We start from the raw sequence: 23,409 nt of genomic DNA, 5'->3' as shown, positions 1-23,409 counted from the left end.
AGTTCTGACAATGTCAGAACATCCCATTTCAATATTTGTGGAACAAAATGTTTCAATTTTTCCTTTAAATTTTTTTTTATTTTGTATTGTATATTGTAATGGTATTATAATACTATATTGTGTATATGTGTGTGTGTGTGTATATATATAAAAAATACAAAATTAAATAAAAATCAAAGCAAAACATTTCGATGGACCCAAAACAAAATTATTGTGGACTTTTTCATTGTGGAGAATTTTGAAACGTTTAGGTTTTGCTCCAATTCAGAACAAAGCCATATTTCAAAATCTTGGAATCCTTCACGAAATGGAACTTCCATCCTTCCCATAGCGCTAGTCATTTGTCCCAGGGCGTGAGCTCTGGACACTTTTTATCCTGATTTTTCTCTAGCTGTGTTATTCAGCAGTGAAGCCCTGTAGTCTACAGGAGGGCTCGGGGGGGCCGTATGGAGCCATGCATCTCTGAGCTGAAGCCCCACAAGACGGGTGGTGGCCTACATGAATTGAATTGTTGGGTCGTGATCCAATTGAAAAGATGTCCACATAACAAAAGCACCTTCTTGGCTGGCATTAAATTTGCCCCCTTCTTGGCTTTCTTAGCAGAGGGGCCATGGACAGATGGGGTCAGGTAGACCTGAGGTCCTCTCTCTCTGCTAGCATGAGGTCCCTGCAGCTCTGGGGCTATACAAGGGCTATGTTTTATGCACTGAAGCAGAGTTAGAGTCCACCAGTTCTGCCACTGAACTCCACTGAAATTAAAAACCAGCAAGGTCTCATTGTTGGTTTGAAGACCAGGGACTTATTATTATTAAACTGGTGTGTGCGTGCCACTGCCCTCTCCTGGACAGAATCAGAACTGCTCAACTGTGTGTCATAGGCCCCTCCACCACTTGAGCTCAGGTGGCTGTTAGAGCTGGAGGATCTGGGTTCTATTCCAGCTGCTGCCCTGAAATTGCCTGTGGCACGCAGGACAATTAGCAGCCTAAGCGGGCTGTGAGTTTGTTCTGTTTCCTCAAAATACAACAGCCTTTCAGGCTGTGTCTGTGGTGCCCGCCTGGACTCACCTGTTTCACAGATGTCTCCTCCATAGCCTGGCAGACATATACAGCTGATGCGGTATTCTTCTTCGCTGCAGGTCCCTCCATTCATACAAGGGTTTGGGATGCAGTCATCTGAAAGCACATTCAAAGAGTGAAGCTGGGAGCTGAGCCCTGGGATCCCAGGTGACATTAATCGTGGGAGCAAATCTGAGCAGCACCCTGAGAGATCGGGCTTGGCTGCAACTGTTCCAGACTTCTCCAGGAGCCATCAATGGGGTCTCAGAGCCAGCTGCCAGGGAGACAGCAGGCAGCCCTCTCTCCTGCTCATGCCGAATCTGTGAAATGCCCAGAATGCAGTGTAAATCGAGGTGGACTCCAAGCCTCAGATCTGCCAACCCGCAGTTCCCTCTCAAGTGTTGGGAAAGGGCAGGATTCAAACCTCACTGCAAGACCTGAGCATACCCCTAAAGTTCTGGCTCTCTGTCAGATCTTAAACCAGAGGAGGCCTGCTTTGTCTAGGCCTAAGGCTCGCAAGAGATGCAGAGCAACGAGCCAGTCTTATGGCAGCATGAAGAACCGAATGCCCCAGTCCTCTTGGAGAGCCGAGCGTGACCAGACACCCCCATGTTGGGGGCTCCACTGCGGGTAAAGAAGGGTAAAGAAGCAGCACCGGTGTTTAAGGTTCCATCTCATGAACCTCAGTCATGTTGGGAGACCCACGTGCAGCAGCCCCCCCCCCCCAGACGTGGCGAGCCCTCTCGGATACTGTTACAAATGGGGTTCCATCCCACAGAGCCGACGGGACAGACCTGAGTGGTGGTGGCCATTTGACCTTTCAAAGGATCCCTAGAGAAGGTAAGTGCTGGGCAGGGGGTGAGGAGGGGCATTCAATAAAACCCTAATAATTGTCTTTGTGTGAGCTCAGTACTGGCCATTGGATTTGTGGGCCCCGGGGATGGAGTGCTGTAGTGGACTCTAGGGAGAAGGGGGATTCTTTCAGAGCAAGAGGATCTACCGCATGTTCCGTTCGCACTGGGAGGATTGTCTGAGAAGCCATGAGGGGGAGGAGGTGGAGACATGCATCTCAGGAAGGGATTGCTGTCTCCCAAGGAATAGGAATGAGTTCTGGTGGTGGGTCCCCTCCTGCTAGATAGGACTGAGCTAAGAGTCAGACTTATCCGGGGATAGAGAATGGCGTTGGCTGGGAAATACCCTCGGGGGATGGCGGCCTGGGCTAATGATCCAAGCACTCGCCCCCCAGTAAATCTGAGTCCCGTTCTCAGCTCCGCTATTCCCATGCTCTGTAGCCTTGTATTAGTTGAAGTATTCTGTGCTTCAGTTTCCCCGTTTATCAAACAGGGAAGAATTACAGTGATCTCACTAACGGACTTGGAAGGATGTGATTTTTATTGGTGAATGCCGATAAGTGTCAATTGCACCGTAGGCACAGGCAAACCCATGGAAAAATATTTCCATCAATTACAACTGAAATTTACAGCTAGGCAAAGGAAGCAATCGGCAGCTCGAGAACTTCTTAGAGTTCGGTTTAAGGATATGCCCTTTGTATATTTTGGCATGTGATGGTGACAATTTGTGTTATACCGGTTATAAAGCATTAACTTTTTGAATCTGAACATCTCCTGCCATAATCTTTGCCTGATCCCTCCCCTTCCCCCATATTGCCTGACCTTCCCATAATTTCCTGCAACTGTGAAAATGTAAAACAATAAAAATTGTGGGGGAAATGCACAAAATTATGGGGCTTAAGTCACCGGGAAACTTTAAATCGATTAAAAATTGAAAAAATGCTTAAAAATAAACATCAATATTATATTAAAAAAATTAAAATCACATTCCTCCAAGGGGTTAGAGTGTTCACGGCATTCTGAACATGCAGGTGAAGATTTTAATTTGAGTGGCAAATGGACATCCAAATCTTTTATTTGGCTTTGAAAATTTCACCCCTAACGAACATCAGCAGACAGCATTGTCCAGAGTCGCACTCCTGAGCTCCAATCCCCCTCGCCTGAATCTGCTGTCTCATAGGTAGACTTCAAGCTCTTTGGAGGAAGGACTGTAGTTTTGGTCTGTGTTTGCACAGCACCCAGCACCATAGGGTCTTGGTCCATGATACAAATATGTACTTATCTATCTCCCATCCCCATAGCATCCAAGCATCTTGCTAATCTTTAATGTACTTATCCTCTCTGCTGTCTGGGAGGCAGGGCCGTGCTGTTTTCTCCTTTAGACAGAAAGGGAACTGGGCCCTAGAGAGGCCAGGTGAGTTGCCCAAGCTCACAGTGGAAGCCCATGGTAGAGCAGGGACTTGTATGCAGGTCTCCCAAGTGATAGGCGAGGGCCCTTACCACTGCACCATCTTTCCTACGTGGTACTGACACACCAGGCTTTCAAACCAGATTGAGGCTCTCCTCTCCACAGGAAGTCATTGAGGCCGAGAACTGAGAAGGAGTCAAAGAGGTTTGAGAGGTTGATGTGGTTAACAAGAAGATCCAGACATAGAAGAGTAAATGCTAAAAAAACAGAGGTTTGCAATAGATATAAAGTAAAAACCTCCTCAAGGCTTAAGAGGATCTCTGCTAGGGCTTAGGCCGGCTGCCTATCCCGAATCTAGCTACTGCAGGAGTTCTTTTGCATCTTCCTCTGAAGCACCTCTAGTGATCAATACTGGGGACAGGATGCTGCGTGAAGTAATGAAGGACAGTCCCGTGGTTATCGACTGCTAGGCTGGGACTTAGGAGTCCTGAGTTTCATCCCTTGCTGCAGACTTGATGTGTGATATTAGGCCCAGATCCTCAAACTGATTTTGGTGCCTAACTCCCACTAAAATCAGTGTCCTCATCCATAAAGACAGTGTCTCTGCCTTTGACCTTGGGTTAGGGATTAAAAAGGGGGAATGCGCAGTGCATACAGTATTTATAATCACGGCAGCGTTTGCTTTAATAAGACCGATAACGGATGCAGGGCTTGGGGAGACCAGACTGGTTCACGTCAGAGTCAGCCCGTGCTTTCTGCTGGGAGCATCGCAAGATTTTGGATCAGTGGGAGTTTCTCAGTGAGGAGATCAGGGCCTCTGTGAGCTTCTTAAAGAGGAAAAGGACCTAGGAGGTCATCCGGTCCCACCCTACCACAGATCATGTGTAAGGATCATTTCCCTATTCTAATCTCAAAGTGCTTTGTCTGGTCCCACCTAAAATGCCCCCATGTGATGGATACCTCCCTTAGGGAGACTGTTCTGCTCTGAGCAACAGGAAACATGTCTTGATCTGCAGCCCAAATTTCTCTTTGTGCCTGGTGAGGCTTCCTTAAAGCCACCCTAAACAATCCCTGTCTCCCGTTGGTCCTGGTCTACACTGCAAATGTTGCTGTTAGCATAGCTAACGTCATCCAGGGAGGCGGTATTCCTATGTCGGCAGAAGATCTCCTTCTGTCGGGGTACGCGGCACCTTCACTCAGGGCCTATGCACAATTGATCGGACCCTGGAAACCCAGGTCAGCTACCCCAATACAGGGTGCGTTGCACGGCTTAAATTGCACATCTGACTCTACTGCAGCTCCACCAGAGGCTACAATCCCAGAGTCGGCACTCCCTTCGACAGCCTAAGGGATAAGGACAAAGCCTTCTCGGCAGAAGCACAACGCTGAAGCGGGTTCTAACCCACGAAGCTTACGCCCGAATAAATCTGTTCGTCTCTAAGGTGCCACAAGGACTCCTCGTTATTTTTGCTGATACAGACTAACACGGCTACCACTCGGAAATCTGAGCGCTGACTAGGGTGACCGGATAGCAAGTGTAAAAAATCGGGACAGGAGGTGGGGGAGGTAATAGGTGCCTATATAAGAAAAAGCCCCCAAAATCGGGACAGTCCCTATAAAATCAGGACCTCTGGTCACCCTAGCGCTAACTCATTTCCCTCTCTCCGCCTGCCATCTGAATGAACTGGGCTATATCAGCTGAGCTGAATCAGGCTAGGTCGGTGAGTAGATGGGAGATGTCTGAGGTTGCTGCAGGAGGTTGTGTTTCTGTGACAGCAGAGGGCGCTCTTCCCTATGATTCAGCACTGACCCACAATGCTGTGCTGCCAGAGGCCTTCTCTTTCATCTGAAATGTGACATGGAAGCCTATCATAGAATCATAGGGTTGGAAGGGACCTCAGGAGATCACCTAGTCCAACCCCCTGCTTGAAGCAGGACCAATCCCCAATTTTTTGCCCCAGATCCCTAAATGGCCCCCTCAAGGATTGAACTCACAACCCTGGGCTTAGCAGGCCAATGCTCAAACCACTGAGCTATCCCTCCCCCTAACCTATTAGGGGTCATAATTGCATTTAATTCTTAATTCACTACTACAATGGTTTGGGCTATTATTTGCAATATACTAGTTTAATTAAGAGTAGCCCTCTTTATTGGATTGTAAGCTCTCTGGCAAGGGACTGGGTCTTTCCTGTGGGTTTGTACCGCTCCTAGCACCAGAGGCCCGATCAGAGTTGGGCAAATGACATTTTTCGGTTCTTGGCCATTCAGAAAAACCGAGGGAAAAATTGGTTCGAATTAAACTGAAAATGAAATTTTTCAAAATGTTGGGCAAATTGAAAAGTTTGAAAAAACTTTGTTTTGGGTCACATGAAACACTTTGTTCAACCTGGAGCAAAATGCACTTGAATTTTGAGCATTTTTAAAGTGTTCTTTAAAAAACTGAAATGTATTAAAAAATTTAAATAATTTAAACAAAGTCGTTCTGAACCAAAAAATCAAAAAGTTTCATTCTGAAACTTGCAGAACGGAACACCTGGGCTTTTTTTCTTTTTTTGCAATTTTGGTTTTCTTTTTTACATGAATTCGCCAGTGTTTTGGTGTGGCTGAACCTGCAGCGTTCAGTGAAAAAAAGTTTTGGATGAAAATTTTCACTCCATTCTTGCCCTGATCGCTGACGGGGGGGCCCCCCCAGACACAACTGTAGCTCACTGGTGAACGTAGATTCCAGGCCCCCCTCTTTGCCAATTCACAGAGGAGATGAATCTGTTGCAGCCCCAGCGAGAGAAGCTGAGCCCAAGCAACAGCAGCTAGAACTAGTCAGGAATTTCTGACTAAATGGTTTTCACACCAACGCATGCCGATTTGGTCAAAACTGAAACTGTTCACGGGAGAGGGGCAATTTCAGCGAATTTCCGGGCTCAAACCAATGTGGAAAAAGAAACATTCCGTTTCGGCATTTTCTAAAGGAAAAGTTTTGGGGTGGGTTTTTTTTTTTTTTCCAGTTCAAGCAACTTGAAAGGTTGAAAAAGGGGTGGTCTACGGTCAAAATCCAAATGAAATATTTCAAAAGTGCTCCAAATGTTTCCATTCACCGAAGCTGAATTTTTTTTCCAGTTTGTCAGTTTGCAAAACTCTTCAAGACACCATCACAATGCAAACAGTAACAAGCTACACCGGCAGAGCTGTGCAAAGGGGCCTCAGGGTAAATGAGAATCAGGCCCACTATACATAAAGGGTTTATAGTTTGGCCCACAGTTCTTAGGCCAGGTGTAAAGAGAATTAGTTCATCAGTGGGAGAGACACACCCACACCCACACCCACACACACACACACACACACACACGAGGAAAATTGCAATAAGACACAAGGCAATGGACCAATCAGGACAAAGGGAAGCACAGATCTAGCCAAGGTGGTTTTGTTCTAGAAAGCTTTTAATTCGCTTTATTAGTACCGTTGTTAGTCATAGTACGTTGGGGTTTTTTTTCATCGAAACAGTCGTTAAAAACACTTCACAGAAGTAGCAAGAGATTTAAAGTGCATGCGCAGTTGAGACTAATTTGTTTGACAAATATGTGCTTCTCCGGACCCTTAAACTTCCCTGATCCAGCTGAAGAGGGGAGGGGAGAGAAAGACAGACAGACGAATGGAGAGACAGAGGAAAGCACAGTGTGCAAGGGAGGTTTTTAGTGCGAGAGGCCGGTGTATATGGCTGCCCAGAGGGCCAAGGCAGCAGAGCCGTACGGGTTACCTGAAATGTTCACCCCTGCTCCCAGGCTGGCGCTGTCTGTTGGTAGGACGGGGAGAGGGCTGGTGGTGGTCAAAGGGGCGTCTGTGGAAGGGATCCTGTCCAACGCTGGGCCCGATGCTTCTTTGAAGACGTCTGCAGTGGGGGAGGTGAGGCCGTGCTTGGCGCTGGATGAGCATCCTTCCCCTTCTGGTTCTCCAGGAGTACCCGTGGGGGAGATGGCCGCCATTGCTGGGGTCGCGGAGGGAACAGTTTGCTCTTCAGTGGCTTTCTCCTCCTCAGATGATTCACCTGACAACGGGCCACTCGCGTCGGAGTCGGGCGGCTCCACGCTCTTGCGTCCCACCGTCTGGCTGTCGTCCTCTGCTGGAGACTCCCCGCTGGGTGGCAGCACGGTGTGGACCTGGCCTACCTCGGTGTGCGAAATGGTGAGGGCAACCATCGTCCCCTCCGGTCGGGAGGCAGAGCGGATGTCCTCCGTCTGGGAGCGGGGGGCGGCGGGCTGCAGAAGCCAGGTAGAACCCGAGTGCTCCTCGTTCTCCTGGAGGCTGGATGTTCCCATACCAGGGGATGCAGACAGCGGGGTATCCTGAATCGTTGAGGTCCCTTCTGGCCACACTGGGCCAAGAGCCACATCTCCAGACAGCTCTGTATCTTCAGAAGAACCCGGGCGTGTGCTGCTCATCCCGGAAACAAGCCCACTTGGAGGTGTGGCGTAGGTCTGGGCACGTTCCGTAAAGAGCCGCTGACCTGGTTCTTTGAGATCTTCTGCCTTCCACCCCACAGTTGGGGCAGCAGAAGCAGCGACGGTAGGAGAGTGCTCTTGCACCCCAGAGTCCTCCTTGATGCCCCTGGAGCTGGTGGTGCGAGCTAGCTGCTCCAGAGCATCCACCTTCTTCGTGGCAATGACCTCTAGGTCCAGGGATGAACCAGGGATGAAATCCACTCCTAAGCCATCAGCAGAGCTGCCTTCTGCTGTGGGCTCCTCTCTGCGTTCTTGGTGGGAACTGACAGGGACGTGAGACATATTGGGTTTGATTGCATCACCGGATCCGGCTAGTTTCGGTGAGATTTCCGCTGGCGCATTTGTAGGGCTGGCGGTCATGTCTCCACCAGTCATTTCTACCTCTGCGTGGGGGACCATGGACTGGGGCTCTCCTGGAGTCATCTCAGTGGGAAGAACTAGATTCACCCCATCTGATCCCTGTTGGCTGCTGCCTGGAGTCTGCTTCTCTTCAGCAGTCCTCACGTTCTCTCCCTCCAACGGGTCAGTTCCATGTTCTTCCTCTGCAAAATTCAAATGAAAAAGACAGCGATCAAACTACCTCCTGCCTCCTTCAGGACAAACAACCAGAGCTGATCGGAAACAGGGGTTTTCATCCCCCAGGGAAAACGTCAACATTTCAAATTAAGTTACCATTCCGCAAAAGTTGAAATATTGAAACTTCTCGTGGAATGAAAAGTTTCTAAGCGGAAATGTCGGAGCTAAATATTTCAGCATTTTCAATCAAAATGAAATGATTCAACATGACGAAACCACAGTTTTAATTTCAAACCAATATTTCAGAACACAAATGTCGTCATTGATCATCACGACATCTCTCTAACATTTGTCCTTAAGTTGATCATCCATATTATATCTATCTTAGGTATTTATATTGCCCTCTTACCATTATATCTCAAGCACCTCACAGTCTTCAATGTATTTATCCTTACAACAACCCTGTGAGATAGGGCAATGGTATTATACCCAATTTACAGATGGGAAACCGAGGCACAAGAGGCTAACTGACTTGGCCACGTTTACACAGAAGTCTGTGCAGAAAAGATAATTTAATGCAGGTCTCCTGTATCCCAGGCTAGTGTCCTAACCACTAGACTATCCAGCCTCCTTGTTTTGCTAACTTAACATCAAACTTTACTCCATTTCAACAGTGTTTTTTGTCTGAGAATTATAAACCAGATTCCTCAGCTGGTGTGAACTCCCATTTAAATGAACTGAGTGAGGCCATTTACACGAGGGGAAGAGCTGGTTCCGAGTCCTTTGTTGCCAGAACTACAAAATGAACTGGCTCTGTGCACATTTTACTTTTCATAAATATGTGAATTCCCCTCTCTTTTCACCCCTTTTATTTTATTAAAAGTGGAAGGAAGGAGCCAGCAGCCAAATTGGGTTCTGGACCTGCCATGAATTTCGTGGGATTTCAGCATCAAACCCAACACTAGTCTGAGCTAATGGGACTTTTGCAAATTTTGATTCTTCATTTAATTTCAACTGGGGGAAAAAGAAGTTGAACGTTTCTGACAAATGTTTTTCAGTTTTTTGATCCCCTGGATAGAAAAATGTTGAAACATTTTTTCAAAGTTTCAAAGAAACAGTTTAAAAATCCAAAAATGTTCATTACATTTTGTCTTACTGGTTCTTCAACCAGCTCTCTCCATAAATATTGCCTGTGAAAGTATTTGGAGAGATTCTGACAACGGGGCCAACTGACACGAGCCACCTGTAGGAGAGACTGGATTAGCCTGTGATTGTCAAAGGTGCCCAACTCTCATTGTAACGTGGGCATCTAAATCCCTTTGGCTTCTTTGACAATACCAGCCCTACGGACTCTGGAGTTTGGGCACATGCTGCGTTTGTGACCCCATTCCAGCCATTGCCCTAAAAACGTTCCCTGATCACACTACAGAGGATTCTCTACCTACCATTCCTGGGTGTCTCGGTGCAATTTCCAATTCTCCCCTTTTCCCCTTCCTCAGCTGGAGGGGCAGGGCTCCCTGGTTTTACATCGCTGCTAATCAGACCTGCCTCGGGACTGGCTTGGCTCTCGGGGAAACGTGATGGCGGGTGAAGTCCTAGATCTGAGGATACGGAGTTATCTAGCAGGGCTTCCCGGGAGATAGGAATTGATGCCTCTTCGGGGGCACTGCTCGGCTTTTGCTGCTCAGCGTCACTCATGTCCTGAAAAAGAGGGACGGCGTATATAGCCCCTCTCGACTCATTCTCCACTTCCGCTCTGGGCAGCTGCAGCTCCTCCATCTTGTCTGTCACTGTAACAATCTCCTTGACCCCCTCGGGCTCAGTGGCTCGGTGTTTTTCTGGAGACTCCGTGAAAGAGTCTGTCTCTTCTGTGAGCAAAAAGAAAGCGGGAGATTACTGCCTTGGCCTGTCCCCGGGGTGTCAGGCAGCGACACCTTCCAATCAATACCCTTTCAAAGCAGGACTGCTCTCACTCTCCGTCTGAGGCATGGTTCAAGCAGGGCAGAGAAGATGAGCCAGATTCACCCTGGTGAACTCCAGTGACTCCCGTGGAGTTTCCTCAGGGATAAATCCAGCCCATGTCAAGCTTTGGGGCCTGATTCTCATTGACACCGAGGTTCCTTGCAGTGCAAAAGGACCTCCAAATGGGTGTCATGGCATCCAGGTTAAGGGTCCCTTTACACCACCGGAGAAGGGTGTAGAGGGGACCTAGCATAACTGAGAATCAGGCCCTTCGAGTTTATATCCGAGCAAGGCCTGAGAACACCCTGGCGATTTAGATCCAGGCCCAGCTCCAGAGCTGAACAGTGAAGCTAAATCTTGGCCCGGACGCTCAGCTGGGCCTACCTCCATTAAAGCCACCCAGATTTACACCTGCTGAGGAGCTGGGTCTCCCTGCTTTACAATAAACCAAAGCAAAACTCCCTGGCTCTGACCCGTCCCTCCACACCCATAACTTTGAGTGAGTTCGACCCCACCTCTCAGTCCGAACCTTGCAGCTAAAATGGGTGTCCAGTTGGCATCGATTTTTACACTTGCATCATTTTAGCTCTTCTTTTCTCTGGCCTGAGCTTATTTTATCCCCTTTCTATTTAATTTGTGAAATCCTGAACCAAACAGCTTAAAAGCCCGGGGAGTGTGTAACCCAGCGGGGAACATGTTATAGAGTCAGCCCTGCAGAAATCCAGAGGATATGAGTCTGCTACAGCCCCGTCTACACCAGCTTAGTGCTGTAGCCAAGATGGCGGCCATCCCAAGGGAATTTATGGGTAGCTTCAGAAACTGAAGCCCTGGAATTAGCCACAGCAGAGAGTGTAGGTGGTAAAAGCTTCTTCCATCTCCCCCCAAAGGGGAACTGCGGCCTCTTTAAACACTGCCAACGAGGGGGCTGAAGGGGCCAGGATTCTCAGATTTGGGAGGGGGCCAACTTGAAACCCCATAAGCCCTCTGAAAACCAGGTCCCTTTTGAAGGCCTCTCCTGTTAGGCATCCACAGGAACTAGTTCCTTTTGAAAATTGTGGCCTGTTTCATGATGTGGAGAGCTCCTTGCCCAATGGGACATGGACTCAGACAGGAGCTGGTCAACACGTTTTCTTCAAAGTGTTTTTCCAACTAAAAATGGGCTTTTTAGTCACCAAAAAAAAAGAGAGCGAGAGAGAGAGAAAAATTCTCATGGGAACTTAAGTTTTTCACTAAACATTTTGAGTTTTCTTGAAAAAAGATTAAAATTTTTTTGTTAATGAGAACCCCCCCAAAAAAGCTTTGGAAGAAAAATATTAACGGAAATGACATTATTAATTTTGGTCAAAATTTGTCACCGGAATGAAAAAAATCTTTCCAGATCCGGACTGAGACCTTCTGAGTTATCACACAGTTGGCTCAGAGGCATCAGCGTGTTACAAGGAGCTTTGGCCATCACTGATCAATCATTGAACCAGCAGCCAAGAGGGGAAAGTGTCCATACTATCCCATTCCCAATCCCCTGAGAAATCCATTCCCAATCCTGCCTGTTTTGTCTCAGAATATTGTCACTCCGGCCCCATGGCTACAAGGAAAGACCCTGCGGCATTTTGCAGTGTTGTTATATTTAATAATATTTAATAAAATGAAAACAGGCCAGATCTTTATCTGGGGATGATAGTGTAGCTTCAATGAGGCCAACAGAACTATGCCAAATGATGCCAGCTGGGGGTCTGGCCCACTGACTTCAATAGAGTGATACCCATTGACACCAGTTGTGATTCCAAAGGAGTGACACTGATTTATACCAACTGGGGTTCTGGCTCTGATATATGTCAGGCAACTAATTTCTGTCTAAACCAGAAAAAGTCTTTCTTTTTTTCTCTCTCTCTCAGCTTCTACTTCTCGCCTCTTAAGCCGAGCTGTTCTGCCCTGCTCTAGCTTCACACACACACGGGCCAGGAGCGTCCTTGTGACAAGGGACAAGCTGTGAAGCAGAGACATTCAGTTCACAGCATTTTTTTCTCTGGCGGGATCCTGTCATTCAGTCTGAATCCGCATCTCCTGCAGAAAACCCATCGGGCTGAGTGGCTCCACGAACCCAGCTCACATGGTACCAGGTGGGTTCGGATGATATCAAAAGCCAGGGTTAGTATCACTGTCCCTAAGGGATTCTTGCCAGAATCCAGAAGCATGCCCAGTCCCCAAGACCTAGGTACCATGCCTAATAACCAACATAAAATAGCCAGCAAGATATATTTTGGGCAACCCCCTTGGCTAAGTCTCAGCGGTCACACAACGCCTTGTTGTGTCCCATGCTGTCATGTAAGGGAAAGTCACGCTGCCCTTCTTACGCAGCACAGTGAAGGACACGTAATAGGAACAGGAGACCAACTGCAGTTCTGTGGCTCTGGACCCTAGGAAGTCAGGGTCTGATTCCCAACTCTGCCACAGACTTGCTTTAAAAAAAAAATCTCTGTGCCTCAGTTTCCTTCCTGTAAAGTGAGGGCAATAGGGGTACGGCACTTCGATACCTTCAGTGCAGGTGCCTCGCGTGGATCACCAGGCTGCTACTGTCTCTGATGAGGGCAGAACAGGAAACACCCAAAACAGATGGGTATTTGAGAAAACTGAGGCTTATTTGGGGAAACGCCCACCGTGCACTCCTCTTTCAAGGGTGAAATCCAGGCTCCGTTGACTGGAACCAGGATTATGCCCCAAGGGCTTGCTCTCTGGCTACAAGCCCAGGTAAGTAACTGTAAGGTCCATCAACAGCTATTAGCCAAGACGGTCAGGGATGTAACCCCATGCGCCGGGTGTCCCTAAACCTCGGCCAGAAGCTGGAATTGGACGGTGGATCACTCGCTAATTTGCCCTGTTCTGCTCATTCCCTCTGAAGCAGCTGGCGCCAGAAGACAGGGTTCTGGGCTAAACGGACCATGGGTCTGATCCAGTCTGGCCGTTCTTATGTAAAGTCGTAATCTGCAGAAGTGCTCGGCGCCCAAAACTTCAGCTGCAGGCAGAGGCAGCTGTGGGAGTTCAGCACCTCTGTAAAATCAGGCCCTCGGCAGCTAAGGACTGAAAGACTGATTGCAGCCTGCAGACCAATCTCTCTGCGACCCCGGAGACGGGTCCCTTACCTCGAAAGCAGTACACATCGTATCTGCTCTGGGCATTGGGGAATCCAGTCTGGTTCCGGAACTGGAAGACGGTTTTGACTCCCGGCTGGCTCCCTCCGCACCGTTCCCGCGGGGTGACAATGGGGTAGCGGACGCTGCCGTCAGCCAGCCAGCCCGAGCTGCAGTGGTCCAGCCCTTCGTTCCAGGCCGCGTACAGCTGGCCCGGCGTCGCTATCTCCGCTCCCAGATCCTGACAGTGAGCCTTGGCCTCCTCCAGGGTGAATTTGTCTGGGGCGGTCCCCAAAACGAGTTCTCCTGCAATCACAGATGAAGTGGGGAGGAATCAGAGCCCAGAGGGTCTCGGCCAGTCCAGGAAAGAGGGCTCTTTCAGCCTCCCCGACCCTTTCCTATGGCTGCATGACCCACCCCACCCTTCTAATTACAATATCGAACAAACTCCCAGTGGATCCATTAGCTGCCATCTATCTCCAAGCACTATCTAAGACAGGGGTGGGCAAACTACGGCCCACGGGCCATAACCGGCCCATGAGCCATTTTAAGCTGGCCCGCGAGCCGCACCACGCAGCTCAGCCCCGATCCTGCCGGAGTACTGGGTTGGGGCCGCTCCTACGCACTCCAATGGGAGCTGCAGGGACGGTGCCTGTGGATGGGGCAGCATGGAGACCCGCCTGGCCGTGCCTCTGCAGAGGAGCCGGAAAAGGGACATGCCACTGCTTCCAGGAGCCGCTTGAGGTAAGCACCGCTTGGAGCCTGCACCTCTGAGCCTCTCCCCATGGCCCACCCCATTCCCCAACCCTGATCCTCCTCCTGCTCTCCAAACCCCTTGATCCCAGCCCAGAGCACCCTCCTGCACCCCAAACCTCTCATCCCCAGCCCCACCTTAGAGCCCGCAACGCCAGCTGGAACCTGCACCCCTTCCCGCACCCCTGCCCCAGCCCTGATCCCCCTTCTGGCCTCCAAACCCCTCGATCCCAGCCCAGAGCACCCTCCTGCACCCCAAACTCCTCATCCCCAGCCCCACCCGAGAGCCCGCACCCCAACCCCAATTCTGTGAGCATTCATGGCCCACCATACAATTTCTATTCCCCGATGTGGTCCTCGGGCCAAAAAGTTTGCCCACCCAATCGAAGAGGTAGGTCAGTCGCCTCGTTATGCAGAAGGGGAAACTGAGGCACAGCAACCAGCCGCAACCCCACAGCTCAGTGCCGGAGGCTGAACTAGACTGCCGCTCACCGGGTTCCCAGGTAAGTACACTGGCCCCTGCATTATGCTATGGCTGAAGGGCTAGCACTTAGGAATAGCCGTGGGAAGAGCAAGACTGCACACTCCCACACTTTCCCGCTCACATGGCAGCGAATGTCAATAGCCCATATCACATAAGTCAGCTCATCCGTGTAGTGACCCATCAGGGCAGGACATGTGACGCTTCACCACCTCTGTGTCATACCTGTGCGGATCAGCTCACCACCAGGATCGTAATGACCCGCCAGAGCAGCCTGGGCGACAGTGCTCTAGGGTCTGACACATGCCAGTCCCCCAGCATAGGACATGTGATAATCCTTCAGGGCAGTGCCATGATATGTGCAGTGGTTAGGGCACTGTATGTGTCTAGACCCTGAACATGTCCCATAACTCCTGGAAACCAGGTTATATAGAGAAAACTCTAGAGTACGTCTGCTTTTGTGCTTTGGTCCCATGTGCTAGATTCTCAACTTGCATCTAGGATGTTTTCCAGTAGCCAGGACTGAGGGCTCAGTTCTGCAATGCGCTTAGCGCCTTCCACACCTGTTGAAGTCAATGGGAGCAAAGGGTGCTCAGCACCTCAGTAGATCAGGTGCATACTGCAGGACATAGAACTTATGTCTGACATGCTTCTTCAAAGCTACTGCAAGGCTTCAGGGCCAAAGCCAAGCCATGTGTGTAGTTTGTTCCTCTGTTGACCTTTACAGGGTTTATTGGACCCTGAACTGGCAGCTGTCAAAGACAGGAAACTGGACTGGATTGATCCAGCATGGGCCATTAAGGCAGATAAGGACGCAATGCACTTTGGTGTCATAATTACCGTGCAGATCTTCAACGTAACAGTATACATCGTACATGTCTTCTGGGTCCACTACTCCATAGTTACGGACCCCTGGCAACCCATCCATGTCTCCATAACAGGCCTCACGAGGGGTGTGGATTGGGTACCTGGAATGAGAAAACAAGAGTACTGATTTTCCACAGAGAGAAAAGGACTGCTGGAGCCAGCCGGTCAGATGCTGTGCTAAACCCTTGGGTGGCTCCCAGCAGAGGGCTTAGGTGACCCTGGCAAAGTAGCCCCACCCCAAGTGGCCACTGATTTTTGGATGCCACTGTTTTCTGGAACACCCCCTTCGTGACCACCCTGGCGGCTTGATTTCCAAAAGCACCTGCAGCTCCAGCTGACTTTGAGGGGAGCCAGCACTTTCTAAAAATCCAAGGTGAGGCAACCAAGACCCCGGCATTCAAAGCCAGTGGCCACATTTGGAAATGTTAGCCCATTTAGGGCCCGTTGATTAGGTGACCAGCAACTCTGCTCTGAAGTTCACTGAAATCAATGGGAGCCTTTCCTTTGACAACCATGGGGTTTCAATCAGGCTCCTAGAGCAGTGGTTTTCAACCTTTCCCTTTCCAGGAATCTCCTCCAACCACCTGTCCCATTTAGCTACATGGGAAGGACAAGGTGGTGATGACCTCCTGATGCTTGCTTGCAATCTCTAGGTTAAAGAGATTGAAAACTGTGCCCAAGAGCTCCTCCAAACTCCAGACAGCTTTGGAATCGTTGCAGGTGGAAAATTTCAGCCTGCTCTAATCAGTGTTTAATTTGGAGAAAAGTTCACCAAAGCCATGTACATTGTCTTAGACTGCAAGCTCTTTGGCACGCGGGCCATCTTTTCCTTAGGGGTGTGTACAGTGCCTAGCACAATGGGGTCCCAGTCCAGTACTGGGGTCTCAAGGCACTGTTGTAACACATATCATCATCATCATCATCACTGTACAGTGGCATAGGAAGAATTCCATTTTGGTACTGGGGAAGTGGATTGCCCCGTATTGGAACTTATCATTATTCATCTCCTTAATATCCAGTGGCGGTGAGTTCCACAGGTGAACAATGTGTCATGTGAGTTCCGCATCCACCTGAATCTATCCTCTGCGTGAGTTGCCCACCTGACCGTCTGGTCTGCGATCCAGCCCGCGTCGCATTGCTCGTAGCCACTGAAATAGGCAGCGTACAGCTGTTCGGGGGTGGCGATCTGTGCCCCTATCCTGGCGCAGGCCTCCCGAGCCTTGGCAAAGGTGAAGGCGTAGCGCGTGGAGCCCTCCCGATAAAGGAACACCACCCCTAGAGGACAGAGTGTGAAACAGCATCTAAATGTCCTTGCAAACACAGGTCTGGTGGGCCATTAATCCAGGGGGATTAGGGAGGTGCAGTACTGCACTCTCACCATCAGCCAGCTACGGTGCTGTCTCAATACATAATGGGGTCACCATGGTAGGCGTTAGACTTGCTGGGGCCCAGGGCCGAAGCTCGAGCTCCACCACCCAGGGCCGAAGCCAAAGCCTGAGACCCGGCACCCGGGGCTGAAGCCTGAGCCCAAGGGCATCAGCCCTGGTTGACCGGGCTCAGACTTTTGGTTTTGGCCACCCTGCCCGGGTCAGTGGAGCTCGGGTGGGGTCAGGCTTCGGTCCCCCCTCCTGGGCTCGTGTAGTAACTTTTGTTGCCAGAAGGGGGGTTGCAGTGCAATGAAGTTTGAGAACCCCTGGCCTAGTCCTTGTACGCCCTGAGTGCATTCGCTTGCTGCGTACATCAGTAGCCTGTTATGACGGATCATAGGATCCTATGCAAAATCTTAAGGCCAGAAAGGACCAGTTTGATCATCTAGTCTGGTCTTCTGCATAGCACAGGCCTGAGAACTTCATCCTGTGATGCAGACACCACGCGGGGAACTTCTTGTTGAACTAGAGTGCAGCTTTTATCCAGTCTTGATTTAAAGATTTGAAGTGACGGACAGCCCCCCTCCCCGGAGGTCAGTTGTTCCGAAGGCTGATTGCCCCTCGCTGTTAAATATTTGCACCTTATTTCTACCCTGACTCTCTCCATTTTCCAGCCGTTGGGTGCTGACTGTTCTGAAAACATGATCATCCACTCAATGTAGGATGGGGGTGAAAGCAAAGAATCAGGAGAGGGGGGTTCTAAGTCCGGTTCTGCCCCCCAACTTCCTTTGTGGCCTCGGCCACGTAATTTCCCGTCTTTACGTGCCTCAGTTTCCCTGTCTGTCAAATGGAGATGAAAATACCCATCTTTAGGAAGTCCGAGATATCTACATGCAGCCTGCTGTATAAGTGCTAACTATTTTTCATAGTTTTGCCCTTTTGTGCAATGATCTTGATGTAAACTAGCACTCACAGTTTCCCTCTGAGCTGGACAAGAATCATTAGTGTCCCCTCCCCCCCTTACAGATAGGGAAACTGAGGCACAAAGAAGGGACGTGATTTGCCCCGAGTGACACAGCAAGTTAGTAACAGAACACAAGAGTCCTGACTCCTGCTTCTAAGCTTTAACTGCAAGACCATGATTTCCCTCCACTAAAGAGCCACTGCAAAATTGCAGAGGAAATCATCCATAAACCAGGCTGCCCATCGCTCCAGTGTAAATTGCATGTCTGGCAATGTCAAGCGAGGAATCAGAGCAGCCGGAAACATTTCTAAAATGAATGGGCGAACTTGGGCTTCCTGCCGGTTTTTGCAGAAAGGCAGAAACCAATGAGAAGGGATAGGCAGGCAGGAGAGGAGAGGGTGCGTTGCCAGCTGGACTTTGCAGGGGGCTTTTGCCATAAGCAATACAACCTGTCTCCAGGAGGGGAGGGGGAAGAAACGGGGAATCTTATGAGATTAACACTTGAATATTAGAAGTGTGCAAAGTTAATTGAAACCAGGAGAAATAGCCTACAGAGTGCATTAAGGAAATTGTTTGGTTTTGCCAGGGAAATCCATCAAAGTGAAATAAATAACAGCATATCAGAAACTTCTCTGCAGTCCTGGCAATAAATAAAAGTATTCATCTAATGACACACCACGGTATGACCAGTGTGAGACGTCAGCAATTATTGAACCCTGGACACAGCACAGACAGCTAGCGCTCGAACAAAAAGAGCAACTCCAAGAAGTGATAGCTGTGGTAGGCTGTTATCCTTTAGTAGTTCAGCCACTAGAGGACGACAGAGTACACGCTGTGTTAGTGGGGGGGTTATGTTCACACATCTCGACGCAAGGGGAAGTGGGGTTAACCCCTCCACGCAGAGTCAAGAGCTGCAGAAAGCTAAGTCAAGCAGGGAATAACAAGATGGAGTAATACGATAATAATACAATATAACAACGCTACTATAGCATTAGCGAACAGAGACGGGCCTTTTAGCTCATGCGCTAGAGGCTTGTGTGCTTACCACCAGATGTCCCCAGTTCAATCCCCGCCACTGACCGTTCACGCAGTGGGCCTGATTTATACAGGCAGTCAGGCAATTACAATCCCTCCGGGGCTTGTGCCAGACCTTCATCCCGTCCCAGCCCCATCCCCGCGACAGATGTCAGGGTTAGGGTGCTGTTACCTTTGACCTTCACCTCCAGCAGGTCATGCCCGTCCTCGATGCCGTGCTGTAAATTACAGCGGTAGATCCCGGAGTCATTGGACCGGAGCTCGCTCATCACCAAAGTGGCGTCAGTGGGCGTGGCCGGGTAGAAGGGCAAGGAGACACGGTAGCGGTAGCCTTCGCTCACCTTCACCTTCTGCCCCCGGGCCACCAGGATCTCAGCCTCCTTCCCCTCAGAGATGAAGGTCCATTTGACCCGGGGCGCCCCCAACACCGCCCGGCGCCCCGCTGTACTAGAGGTGGCCAGGGGACGCAGGTAGGTGACGTGGCAGGGAATGGTGAGGGTGCCTGCCAGCACTGCCCGGACTGGCGGGTGTTTGGCAATGGAGACCCTCAGAGCCTTGAGGTCGTCTGCCAGGGAGAGGGAGGAAACAAAAGGTCAGCAGTCATCCAGGAGAACCCAGTTAGTTTTGTGCAGTATAGGGTCCATGACACACAACTGAGCAGTAACGATTCCATCCAGCAAAGATCACTGGTAACATGCACGCACGTGGACACATACACACTTACACCACACAGTGCTTGGCATTTTCAGTCTGTTTGTCCATAAATTGCTGCTTTTCTGTCTCTTCTCAGTAATTTTAACTGCCTGTGATCCCCTCTCCGGACCTGGATTTCAGTGTGACGTCTGTCTGCTTGGACCTTGCGCCGTTTAACGTCACTCTGACAAGAGGGCTGAGCCCAGAGCCCTGATCAGAGCACTGTGAGTGTGTGCAGGGTGTTGGGTGAGCTCCCAGGTAGGGTTAAAATAGCAGTGAAACCATGGACAATCGGGTGAGCAGCTCCAAGTTCAACCCCAGGTTCCCTTATATTATTATTTGTATTACCTTAGCACCTCGTCATTGACCAGGCTGCCAAGTGCTTGGTGCTGTACAAACCCAGGCTTTAACTTGAGCTGCTACCCACGTTGGGAGCTGAGGAGTTCTGTCTCCACTGTTGTTTTAACCCGAGTTAACTAACCCACCTTAAGACCCCGCCTGGTGCTGCCGTGCAGGGGTATCCGTAGAGACCTAACTAAAACATGCCCAGGGACAGCTCAGGAAACCTCCCTCTGGGGCAAATTCACCCGGGGTGTGACCCCACAGACTTCATGCGTGGGTTTGGCACCTCTCCCCGCAGGACCCCTGCTTTATTCAGTGACGGGGCTCGCTCGGCGAACTGCTATTCCATGCATTGCTTTCTGCTTGCTGTTCACTGCCTGGCCCCAGGCCTTAATTTAGTGAATGTTGCTTAATTTAGTGAATGAAGCCCTGCTCTGAAGCCAGAAGGGCTAACTTCCTTGCTCACGCTGTGGCAGCCGGGAAGGGGTTAACAGATGGGTGCTTTACCTCTCCAGCTGGTACTCACTGGCCCATTAACCACAGCTGCGGGCGGGGGAGGCTGCAGCTCTGGCAGGGGAGGCTGGGTGCCGGAGATGCGAGAGTTGCTCTGAGAAAGAGAATGCAGCCCTGGGAGAGAGACGCCTGCAAACTGGCCAAGGTAGGACAGGGCCCAGGTGTGGGATTGTAAGAAATGACAGACCCTCGCTGCTTACACAAGGGCTGTGGGCTGGCCCCCTGAGGCAGGGGGTTCCCTTATCACCCTCCCCCACACATATACCCCTTTGGAGGATGGGACGTGCAAAGCTTTGGCACTAAAGGGGTGCATCCAGACTGAAGACCCGGTATAAGACATTGGTTCAGGTTTTTACCTGGACTCTCCTGTTGACCTGGATGGGGGTTTGGCCGGCTGGGGGACTGGGTGGCAAGGTGGAACAGACCCCACCCTCTCCAAGTGACTGAGCTGTGGCTGATGGGAGGTGATGGAGACAGAGGAGCCCCGAGGAGGCCTGCCAAGCCCAGAACGAACCTGTGACATTTCTTGGGGTCTTTTCCCTGGTGCGCCTCACTGTGGTATCGGGGCACGTGGCAGCTGTTAATGACTTTATTTTCACAACACCCCCATGTGGGGGCAGGGTGCGATTATCCCCATTTGACAGAGGGGGAACTGCGGCACACAGAGATGAAGCTCAGCCGTAGCGGCTAATTTTGGGTGCCTGATTTGAGGCAGCTGGTGGTGGTTTTCATGCGACTTAGCATCATGTAGCACTTCACAGGCTCAAAGCCTAGCTCCTACGGAGAACAGCTGTAGCTGCGAGCGTCCGGCACTTCTGCCAGTCGTGCCCTAGGGCCTCAAGTCAGGCACCCAGAAAATGAGGAATGCCAATTGCCCCCCCACTCCCCAGCTTTGCATCAACAGGGGTCCTACAGACCCCTCTGATATGTCCCTAGAGCACCCTCTATCTTGTGTGCTGATTGAGGAGGGGCCCTGGGGTGGGGGTGGGCGGGGGGGAGTATACGATCATGTAATTAAAGATTGTCTCACAATGAAGATGACCATGGGGGACATTTTGCTAACATTTCCTAACTCTTGCGGGCTTGACTTTGCAAGCTTAGCATGGGCCCAGCAGGGAGGTCATGGAGAGCACAAGGTTGCCTACTCTCAGGTCAGGGGCCTGCCCCACTGCAGCAGCCCAGCTCTGTCATGGCAGGAAAATTCCTGCTTGGCCCCAAGCTCTCGCTCGGAGCCGGCAGAATCTTCAGGGAATTTAGCTCAAATCTAAGATCACCTACTAACGAGCGTACTGCTGGAAAGGAGCTGGGGATTCTCACAGATAGCTGTCTGAATGAGCGGACACCGGGCCGCAGTCACAGAAAAGGCTAATATCATTTTGGGGGTGTACAAACAGGTGTCGTCCGTAAGGCAGAGGTCCGTGAGACCTCAGCGGGCATACTGTGCAAAGTTTTAGTGATCAAAGGTTTAGAAAACCTGACCTAGGAGGAAAGACTAAAAAAAGCCCTGGGCTTGAGAAAAGCATGCCTGGGAAGGGGGGTGGATAAGTCTTCAAATAAATGAAGGGCTGTTATAAAGAGTACAGGGATCGATTGTTCTCTGTGTCCAGGGATGGCAGGGCAAGAAGCAAGGGGCTTAATCTGTAGCAAGGGAGATTTGGGTGAGACATCAGGAAGAACTTTCTAACTCTAGGGCAGGTAAGCTCTGGAGCAGGCTTGTGGAATCTCCCTCATTGGAGGTTTTTAACAACAGGTTGGACAAACCCCTGTCAGAGCTGGTCTAGGTTTATTCGGTCCTGCCTCAGCGCAGGGGACTGGGCTTGGTGACCTCTCAAGGTCCTTTCCAGCCCATCTTTTCTAAGTCTCTATGTGGCATGTGCAAACTTCCCCTCCTCTCCCACCGAAGACTTGGTCAAATTTGAGTGGATTTTCACAGGGACCGCAAAAGGCAGCTCCCGGATCCAGAGGCCACCCCCCTGTCAAATTTCAAGTCCCTGCTCCAAAGCTGGGGAGTGTGGGGGGGGGGCAAGGGCATTAAAGCTTGTCAAAGAAAGGTCACCTGACTTCTGTAACATGGGCCAAAGAACGTCTCTATTCCTGGCCTCACTTTCAGAACTGGTTGCTCTATTTCAGCAAAAATCCCCCCTCCTACCACCCCATAAAATTCAGCCTAAGTCAAACACCTGGCATGGAAAATTTTCAGCCCAGGTGGTTTAAGTTTGGCAAAGTTAAAAACAACTGAAAACAGGGTCTTAGAATGGGAAGTGTTGGGCAACCTTAATAAGAGGCCTGCCTGTAATAGCGTTACAATAATGCCTAGAGCCCCAAACCAGGATCCAGACTTCATTCTGCTGGGTGCTGCATGTACCCATAGCAGGAGATAGTCCCTGCCTTGAACCCAACTCAACAAGACAGACCCAGGAGAAGTTACTGGCCCAAGGTCAGAGGCACAGCCGGGACTAGACCCCAGGTCCCTGCAGAGGCAGCCCCGTGCCCTAATGCACTCGACCCTACTGCCTCTTGAATCAGCTTTGAACGGATTTCGGCCGCAGCCACCACAAAGCTGCCTGTTGACCGGCTCGGAGGGTGTCCGACTTACCTGCACTGTCCCCAGAGATAAATGCGTCTGTAAAAGCAAGGCGGGAAAATACCCAAAGCAGCAGCATCATGTTCATCATCGCTCCACCTGGGCGGGAGGAAATATACAAGATGAGTAAGCCCCTTCATTTTTGGTTTAAACCAATCTGTACCGAAAAATTCCCAGGTTTTGCAAAAAGTATTATGCAGTTTTTTACTGATTTTCACCCTACTTTTGTATCATTCAAATATGTAAAAAAATAACTTGTTTTATTAGGAATATACAAAACATTGCATGAGATATCTGTATTAAGTTAATACATTAGTCTGTGTGGATATGCAAAGCTCCCTGTTTATGAAGTAAAGCTCTACGTATTAGTCTAGAAGCTACACACAGTAAACACAGGCAC

General features: G+C 50.1%; 1 protein-coding gene across 3 annotated transcripts in view; it reads right to left on the bottom strand.

The window, feature by feature from the left end:
• BCAN (brevican) overlaps nt 1–23,409 on the bottom strand; it is a 58,193-nt gene that overhangs the window by 19,768 nt on the left and 15,016 nt on the right. For 2 of the 3 annotated variants that reach the window (XM_073322699.2, XM_073322701.2), the window contains 8 exons: nt 23,022–23,108; nt 19,050–19,442; nt 16,582–16,786; nt 15,485–15,612; nt 13,423–13,716; nt 9,769–10,191; nt 7,066–8,349; nt 1,065–1,172 (listed from right to left, as the gene is read on the bottom strand). In XM_073322699.2, the coding sequence (XP_073178800.2) occupies nt 1,065–1,172; nt 7,066–8,349; nt 9,769–10,191; nt 13,423–13,716; nt 15,485–15,612; nt 16,582–16,786; nt 19,050–19,442; nt 23,022–23,108 (2,922 nt within the window). The remainder of the gene's footprint in view (nt 1–1,064; nt 1,173–7,065; nt 8,350–9,768; nt 10,192–13,422; nt 13,717–15,484; nt 15,613–16,581; nt 16,787–19,049; nt 19,443–23,021; nt 23,109–23,409) is intronic. The other variant, XM_073322702.2, reaches the window with a different exon arrangement.

Source organism: Lepidochelys kempii, chromosome 24 (assembly GCF_965140285.1).
Source record: "Lepidochelys kempii isolate rLepKem1 chromosome 24, rLepKem1.hap1, whole genome shotgun sequence".
NCBI lineage: Eukaryota > Metazoa > Chordata > Testudines > Cheloniidae > Lepidochelys > Lepidochelys kempii.
The sequence above is the reverse complement of the archived record's forward strand: the minus strand, read 5'-3'. Positions and strand labels throughout refer to the sequence as shown.